The sequence below is a fragment of the Propithecus coquereli genome, unplaced genomic scaffold, assembly GCF_000956105.1.
Source record: "Propithecus coquereli isolate 6110/MARCELLA unplaced genomic scaffold, Pcoq_1.0 Scaffold459, whole genome shotgun sequence".
In the NCBI taxonomy this organism is placed as follows: domain Eukaryota; kingdom Metazoa; phylum Chordata; class Mammalia; order Primates; family Indriidae; genus Propithecus; species Propithecus coquereli.
In genome coordinates, this window is record NW_012150385.1 from 2,025,294 (window position 1) to 2,034,699 (window position 9,406).

General features: G+C 47.0%; 1 protein-coding gene across 1 annotated transcript in view; it reads left to right on the forward strand.

The window, feature by feature from the left end:
- The window catches only part of GPR78 (G protein-coupled receptor 78), a 13,743-nt gene extending 5,582 nt beyond the window's left edge, over window positions 1-8,161 (forward strand). The window contains 3 exon segments of the mRNA XM_012655024.1: window positions 7,924-7,981; window positions 7,984-8,049; window positions 8,052-8,161. Of these exon segments, the coding sequence (XP_012510478.1) occupies window positions 7,924-7,981; window positions 7,984-8,049; window positions 8,052-8,161 (234 nt within the window).
- The last annotated feature ends 1,245 nt before the right edge of the window (window positions 8,162-9,406 follow it).

A 9,406-nucleotide genomic window follows, 5' to 3' on the forward strand; every position in this document is an offset into this window, starting at 1 on the left:
AATGTTAACAGACTTAGGAAAAGTAAATTCTATCATTCAGCCAATGGGAGCTCTGCAACCAGGGCTGCTGTCACTGGTTATGATTCCTAAAAACTGGCATATTATTATCATAGATCTAAAAGACTGTTTTTCCACCATACTTTTACAACCAGCTGATCAAGAGAAATTTGCTTTTACCGTTCCAACCTTAAATAATTCTAGGCCTGCTCGGAGATATCACTGGAAAGTCTTACCTCAGGGTATGTTAAATAGCCCAACCCCGTGTCAGCATTTTGTTAATCAACCCTTACAACTGTTAAGAAAAGACTTTCCTCAAGCTTATATCACTCATTACATGCATGATGTACTTTTCACTTGTTCTTCTGAGCAACAACTTACTTCCTTATATGCCAGAGCTCGAATTGTTTTACAATCCTTTGGCCTAATTATAGCTGAAGATAAAGTACAGAAAAATCATCCTTTCTCATATTTGGGTCTGATTATAGATAGTAACAAAATAACGCCCCAAAGGGTTCAAATAAGAACAGATAAATTACAGATTTTAAACGATTTTCAGAAATTGTTAGGGAATATAAACTGGCTCAGACCTGTGTTAGGAATCCCTATATATGCTTTGCAAAACCTGTTTGACATTCTTAAAGGAGATCCAAGTCTCAATAGTCTACTCAAACTTACGGAGGCAGCCAGTCAAGAATTGGCTTGGTTTCAGAGCCACGTTCACAATTTCCAGCTCTCTAGAGTGGAACTGGAAAAACCAGTTGATCTACTTGTATTTACAACTGAACATTCTCCTTCTGCAGTTTTAACACAGGAAGAAAGTATTATTGAGTGGATTTTTCTCCCTCATAAACAACAAAAGCGTCTAAGTACTTACTTAGACAAAATAGGTCAGATAATATTTAAAGGAAGACAAAGGCTAAGACAATTAAATGGATATGATCCTAATAAAATCGTAGTCCCTTTAACTAATCTCCAAATTCAAGGGGCATTTCAACAAAATTTGGATTGGCAGGTTGGAATAGTGGATTTCATAGGACAATAGATCATCATTATCCTAAACATATACTTTTCTAATTTTTAAAATTAACTACCTGGATTTTGCTAAAAATAATTAAAAATACTCCTATTTCAACTGCCCCCACCTTTTTTACAAATGGAAGTAGCAATGGCAAGGCCGGATATTCAGGACCTTTAACCAAAGTGTGGCAAACACCCTTTCAATCAGCACAAAAGGTGGAATTACAAGCTGTAACTCAATTATTGCAGGATTATACTTTGCCATTAAACATTGTTTCTGGGCCTGGTGCGATGGCTCATGCCTGTAATCCTAACACTCTGGGAGGCAGAGGCGGGTGGATCAATCAAAGTCAGGAGTTCGAGACCAGCCTGAGCAAGAGCGAGACCCCCGTCTCTACTAAAAATAGAAAGAAATTAATCAGACAACTAAAAATATATAGAAAAAATTAGCTGGGCATGGTGGTGCATGCCTGTAGTCCCAGCTACTCGGGAGGCTGAGGCAGAAGGATTGCTTGAGGCCAGGAGTTTGAGGTTGCTGTGAGCTATGGCTGACACCACGGCACTCTAGCCCAGGCAACACAGTGAGACTCTGTCTCAAAAAAAAACAAAACAAAACATTGTTTCTGATTCTCAGTGTGTAGTCCAAGTGGTGCAAGCCTTGGAAACTGTGACACTCAGATGATGATGAATTATCTACCTTATTTTTGAAGTTACAAAGAACTATTCATGATAGACAATTTCCTCTTTTTATAACTCATATGTGATCTCATACTAAATTACCTGGACCTTTGGTCGCAGGAAATGAAAAAATAGATCAATTGTTAATAGACACAGTTGAAGAGGCTACTGCCTACCATAAATTAACTCATATTAATACCAAAGGGTTGACTCTCAAGTATAAACTTACTCAAAATCAGGCAAAACACATTGTATCACATTGCCCAAATTGTCGAATTATTAATCAGCCAAATTTGTCAGCAGGAGTCAATACTCGAGAACTCTCTCCAAATGAATTATGGCAAATGGATATGACTCATATTCGAGAATTTGGAAAATTAGAAATAGTACATGTTACACTAGATACCTTTTTAGGCTATATCTGTGCTACACCATCTACTGGAGAAACAGTTAAACGTGTTATATCTCATATGTAAAATTGTATAATTGTTTTGCCATTATGGGCATACCAAACACTATTAAAACTGCATATTCTTCACATCCCTTTTCTACTTTTTGTTCTCAATGAAATATAAAACATATAACTGGTATTCCATATAATCCTCAAGGACAAGAAATCATTGAATGTACACATTTAACTCTCAAAAACATGATATTAAACCAAAAGGGGGAAGGGGTATGGTTACCTAAAGATAGATTAAACCAAGCTCTATGTACTCTAAATTTTTTAAACATCAAAAAAGACGACAGTATTACAGCGGTAGAAAAACACTGGTCTAAGTAATTAAAAAATCTGTTGATTATCAACCTATATGGTGGAAAGATGACAGTACTAATGTTTGGATAAAAGGATGGGCTAAAACTTGGGGCAGAGGCTATGCTTGTGTCTTGACAGAAAATGGAGAGACGGTACAGATACCGAGCGGGCGGCTTAAACCTAGAATGGCAGATGCCGGAAATCATGAGGGCCGCAATCGAAGCGGAGCTGAAATGGATGGCCATCGCTCCCCAGAGGAAGCCATCCCGAATGTCTCGCAAGACACGGCAAGCCCCCGTGGCGACATGGGGTCACCTAAGAGAACCTATGAGAAGGCAGAGGAAACCTTGGCTTGGACCAACACTCCAAAAACGTCTGTAACCTTTTTTCTTGCTCTTATCTCCGTTTTGAACACGGCAGTAGGTGGCAGTATAAATCAATCATCTCATTACTGGGCATATGTACCCAATCCACTTTTAAATAAAATCATTACCTGGGCAGATTCGCCATTCCCTATTTTTGTCAATGACTCTAATTGGATGCCAGGACCATATGATTATAGGGGACCTGCCTTCCCTGCAGAGGAGAGACTCCGTATCGATCAACATAAAGTAGGTATGGAGGGGCCACCTATCTGTATAGGAAAAGGTCAACATTGCATGAAACCTCAAACACAAACCTGGCTGGTGTCTGTTCTAAAACCTGAGGATGATATTCATGTACAGTTATTTTTGTTACAGGCCACTAATTTTGCCTTTACTACCAAATATCGGGACAATCCTCCAGATATGCCATTTTGTAAAAAGCCAAAAGTATCCGATTCTAAAGACTGGGTACGTTGGGAGGATTGTAGAGGGTCTTTTGGCCACATAGTTACAGGATCATCTTTTGGTCCTATAGTTGACTGGAGCCCTTATGGCCAGCCATTTTCTAGTAAAACATTTTCTTATCTGACTTGGAAAAAGAAAGAGAAAAAGACTTCTATCACCATAACAGATAATAGTACAGGAGGTGCTATTGGCTGGGTTGCGGATGGGTTGGCACCTCCTGCCCCACATATGCCTAAAGGTCCCATTCATAATCAGATTTGGAAACTAATGGCTACATTTCAATCATTAACTACATGGACAAGTCCTTTTGGCAGAGGAAAAAATGATACAAAAAAATGGACCTTTAATTTAAACAATACCAGGTATATTTGAGCTTGCGTGAAGTTAGCATACTTAATTAAGATTGGTGAAGCAGTATATGATGAATCCGAATTTTCGGTAACTTGTAATAATTGTCATTATTACACTTACATCAATAGATCAATACCATTTCACCCTTACAAAGACTCTCTTTATATTCTAAAGGCTAGAAATGGAGTTTGGTTGCCACTAAAAATGAATAGGCCCTGGCAAGAAACCCCTGCAATGTATTTGCTAGATAAATTATTAAATCATATTGTAAAATGATCAAAAAGATTTATAGGAATCTTAATATCAGGAATTTTGGGAATAATTGCAGTGACTGCTACAGCAGCCGTTTCTGGCATTGCTTTGCATCAGACGGTACAAACTACAGAGTTTGTTCAAAAATGGCATCAGGATGCTAACTGATTATGGACTACCCCAAATCGGATTGACAATAAATTGGCTGCTGAAGTTGCAGATTTGCAACAGACTATTTCTCTATTAGGGGACCAGGTTGTTAATCTGAAAAAACAAATTAGACTGTGTTGTGATTGGAATACTTCTCAGTTTTGTGTTAACTCCACATCTGTACAATGAAACAAAGTTTCTTTGGGAGGATATTAAAAAACATTTATTGAATCAAGGAAACTTGTCAAGTGAAATTGGAAATTAACAACAAGAAATCATTAATACTTTCAGTCAAAAACTTAACCTGCTGTCAGAATCTGAAGTGATGGATGGCATTACTTCTGGATTAAATCATTTAAATCCCTTTCCACATTTACCTATCATTGGAGGCTCAGCAATAGGACTTGTAATGCTCATATTAATTGTTGTAATTTGCTTAATCATAGTGTGGAGGCAGCTACGAAGACAACAAGGAGACCAAGACCGAAGGGTAGCAGTGATGGCGGTGCAGCTTCACGAACTTGCAGCAAAGAAAAAAGGGGCAGATGATAGGATTAAGATCACTGGGACTTAGGGATGCTGTGTCTGAGGCTGTGAGAGGAGAGGAGGTGAAGGAATTGCCTGAGCAGAAGCCTGAAATAAGGGCAGATGTAAACTGCCTAGTTGGGGGACATATATCAGCAGTCTGGGAGTACAGCAAAGCATGCGCCAACCTCAGAGCCTGAGGGGTTTCATGCCTGAAAAGCCATGGGCGGCCTGACATGAAAACGTCTCATGGCTGTAGAGGTAGATTGCAGTATGTCAGCCCGGGAGAAGGGTCTCAGGGCTTCCATTGTTTGAACACTGGGCCAAGTTCCTTCTCTCCCTTTCTCTCAATAATGCCTCAGTTAATATAAAACCAGTCTCCCAGTGGAAACCATGTAGTTTCTCTGTTCCTTGAGCAAACGTGTCACAGCTACTGAAGTTAGAGATTGATATCCACGTACATAGCTTGAGCTTGGGATAAAATGAGTTAGTTTACCTTGATCAAAAAGATTGTATCTACTGAAGAATTATGTGTTTTTCACTTCTAGAAAGGAGAAGGAAATTAGCTAGGACATCTTGTGATTTTGGGGGAGAGTCCCGAGACCTTTGATCATTGTATCCTGTGATTTTTTCACATGAGATCATTATATTTTGCAGCATGGCAAAGAGAATAAAAAGCAAGTGCTGGGTTTCAGTCAGTGCCACCTTGGCCCCAGAGTGCTGGTGGTCCCCTGGTTTCCCCACTCTCTTAAATATTATTTCTGTTTCTGTGTCTTTGTTTCATTCATTTCTTGCAACAAATTCTGCCAGGGGAACCTATCTTTATTGGGGACATCGTGAACCTCCGATACTTGGCCACCAGTCCCATCTTACTTAGGGACACGGAGCTGGGTTTCTTGTGGATCACAGGCACCCTCCTTCCTCACATAAAACCGGCAAAGACCTCTGGTCCTTAGGAAATGGCATGGGCACAAGTGTGGACAGGAGAACTTCAGCATCCTTCTCCCATGAGGTAGCCATTTATCTGACTGTCCTACTTGCACATACCTGTGCCTCTGCCTCTGTGTGTACGTCTACACGTGTGTATGTGCATGTGCATACGTGTGCAGGGGTAAATGCCGGAGTTCCCAGAGCTCCTGCATGTGGATCCAGCTCAAGCCTTTAGTTTTGAAAGTGTAAAAGAATGGTAAGTGAGACTGGCTTACTCAGCCGCAACATTCTGTTGAATCATGGATCTCACTTTTATTTTCATGTATGTGTGCAAGGGCCTGATTGTGTATGTGTGAGTGCACTCTTGTGTGCAAGAGGAGCAAGCCCAGGACAAAGTCCTGAGGCCTGCATGGAGGGATGCAGACTGGGATCCGAGTCCATGAGGACTTGCCCGATGGGCGCCTCTCACACCACAAGCATGATCGGAGTCAGAACTTGCACCCAATACGTGAATAAGCTTCTAAGGCCGTTGGTGGCTTAAGCTGCAAGAAGCCAGATGTCCAGGAGTGTGCTGTCCCCGTGGCCCTTTAGAAGCTCATGCACTATTCTACTAGTTTTGCAGTTGCTACAAACATTCAGAGATCTTATGGGAATTGTTTTCCAAATGGGGGTACATTGTTAGATTCTTCTGTGGGCACCTTGAAGGCGGATTAATCGGGTGAGAAATACCTGAGTCACCTTGTGTCTGTTTGTGTGCATAGAGGAGGTATAGGAAACAGATGATGTTTCCCTTCTGTATTTTGTTTGTCCCATGGGTTTTATTTAGTCAGCGGTGTGGATGAAGTCCCTGGGCGTGCAGCACCCAGAGCAGGAGGGCGGGATACAGAGCTCAGCCTGGGAGCTGCGGCCTATTGCTGGGGGGTGAAACGGACACAGACCCCAGGGGCCGAGTGCGCAGAGCACACATACTTTCTCTGCAGGGCCCGTCCAATCAGAGTCCTGGTGGGTGACACTTGACTTCTGGTGGCTCCAACACTCCGCCTCAGCTGGGTGTTTCTGATGTTTGCCTGGGGACATTATCGTGTGTGTGCCTTGGCTTGCCAGGTGAGATGCACTCACACACGTGTGGCTTCCCTGCTTGGCTCAGCTTCCCCGGAGCTGGACGAAATCCCTTGCTTCTCAGATCCCTTCATCTGAGTCTCCTTCTGGCTTGCCTGTGGCTGCTGTGACCAGCCTTTATCCATGCTTGACGGTGGGCTTCCTGGAGGTGGGGTGATAGTGTGCAGGGGTGAATTTGCCAGTCCTCGGCCAGTGGCAAAGCCCTTCCCTGACTATCCCCCGGGGTGAGCAGTGCTGGGCTGTGTCTGCCTCAGATCTGTACCCCGCCCCCGTTCTTGGCTCATAAGTGCCCCTCCTGGGACCCTGCCCCTCAGCTTTTCCCTATCCTCACACTCACCTTCCTGTCCAGCCTGGAGGGGAGGGGTTGCTCTGACCTGCTGCCTCACCCCAGCACCTGCTACATTTGTGGGTGCTCAGTGGGTGGTCTCCAAGCTAATGAGTGAGCCAGCCAAGTTCTCTAAGTTTTGGGGCTGTGGTCCTCTGAGCGAGGGTGAGACATCCTGGGACAGAATTTCACTGCTTGTGGGGTCATCGGGCTGGTAGGGAAAGCCTTGGCCTTGTGGGGACCCTGACTCAAAGCCATGACCTCTGGCCCCTTGGCCAGCTGGGAACTAGGAGGAAGAATGGCTGTTGCTGTGCACTGTGGCGGCTCTTAGAAGTCTTGTTGTGACCCGGGACCCCCGCCAGCTGTGCCACCTGCAGTGCCGAGAGCAGAAGGACCCCTCACAGGTGAAGGCTTGCCCCGCCCCTGTGGCCCTCCCACTCTGAGCCTAGCCCCTCCCTGCCCAGGTCTCAACTGGTTTCAGAGAATCATGGGGTTCAGACCCAGATGCTGGCTTGAGCCCTCACTCTGGCGGGTATGTGCTGGTGGCCTTGGAGACATCCCGGAACTCCTCTGGGCTGGTGTCTTGGCCCATAAATGAGATGGCAGTGGCATCGGTTCCCTAGGTAGCGGGCTCTCCTCGCAGTTGTCGCACGGCAGGTGCCTCATGCGGGTGGCTGAATTAAGCTGAGTGAGAGAAAGGTGGGAAGGCATTGGCGACGGTGGCGGTAAGCTGCCATTCACGGAGCACTTCCTGCATGCTGGTAACCTCCTGCTGGCATAGCAACCCCAGAGGTTGGCACTGTCATCCCATTTTATGGAAGAGGAGCTGGAGGCTCCAACAGCTTGCACAGAGCCACTCAGGTGGTGAGCACCAGGGCTGCGGTGTGTACTATGGTCTGAGGTTCTGGAAACTTCCTGCCCCCTAGGGCATGAGTGTGCATGCATGAACGCCATCACCGTCACCGTTGCTCAATCACCTGCTGGTGGAGCTGGAGCCCTCCGTCACAGTGAGCACCCACGAGGCTGTCCTAAGCGAGTGCCTGCCCTACACGAGGCAGCGGCTGCCGCACTCGTGTACTCCCTGCTCCGCCAGCAGTTCCGCCAAGTCCTGGCCACCACAGCAAACGGCTGCTGAAGAGACACCAGTACCCGATCTCCCCCCACAACAGCTCTCTGGTCACGGAGGACTACTTCTGCCTGCAGCAGACGTGCCGAGGGCCCTTCTGAGGAGCCAAGTGGATGGGGCACAGCCCCTGCCACAGAAACACCACTTTGGAGCCCCCAAAAACCTGCAGCTTGGTTTGGGCAGAGGTTGAGGTGCAGGGAGGAGGAGTGTGGTGGGTGTCAGTGTGGGTGGCAGCAGAGGTGAGGAAAGCCACAGGCTGTGGATGCTTTTGGCTCTGGGCTTGGCCACCTGGCTGCTGGGTGGCCTCAGGACAGTGGCTTTTCCTCTCTGCACCTCAGGTTCCTTACCCTCTTTCTGGAGTTGTGATGCTCCAGGATGGGGAGGGAAGCACCCGCATAGCACAGGATGCCCGTGGGTGTCCTGTGAGTGACAGCTGTCTTTATGGGTAAGGTGGCCACGCCTGCGCAAGGTCTGCCGGGCAGCCAGCTTGACGCCTGTGGTTGCAGCCTAGTTATTAACATTGTGCTTTGTTTTGAAAGATCAATTCCATGGCAAGTCTGGTTGGGGGCTCCCAGAGCTCACGTCTGACAGTCTGTGGTCAGGGCAGGTGGGGGTGGGCATCTCCGGGACGTGCCCGGCTCTGAGAACCCAGGAGACCCAGCCCCTGGACTCCACTTCTGCCCACCGTGGCTGGCGTGGCGGAGCTCACGTGGGGCCTGCATCCCAGCTTCCTTCCCGTGGTTTGCTGAGGGGTCAGCACCTCGACGGGGAGGATGGGGGGACTGTCCGTGTGCTCAGAGCCTTTCCTGGTGCAGGGGCTGTCAGAGCAGACGGGCTATTTCCTTCCCCAGAGGCCACTGCTGGGCCTCTGATCCTGGTCATGTGGTGTCCAGAGACTGAAGCCGCAGACAGCCCAGGTGTCCAGGGAGGCATGGCCCAAGAGGCGGAGGGGCCTCACCACCCAACTGCAGCCCCTCTGCTCAACCCTGGGGGAGCCGGGACTTCCCTGAGTGGCAGTGGGCACCTTCCTCAGCCTGGCGATCCTGGGGCGCCAGTCCTGGGTGGGGCACTCACAGTTGAAGTCCCTGAATGTTCCCGTGGGACAGCTGTAGGAATTCCGTGCACATCTGTCGTACTCCACGGCTCAAGGGAAGAACGGTGCCAGTGCACACACAGGCCCTTGGTGGAGATGGGGGCATATGAATGAGCGAGCGAATGAATGAATGAGTGGGCACAACTCTCTCCTCAGCCTCTGTCACTGCAATTTTCTTTACTCTTCAGTCCCCAGGGCCATTCTCTGCAGAACCGGGGTGGGCTGTGGGCTCTCAGGCCCACACCAGGTGGGA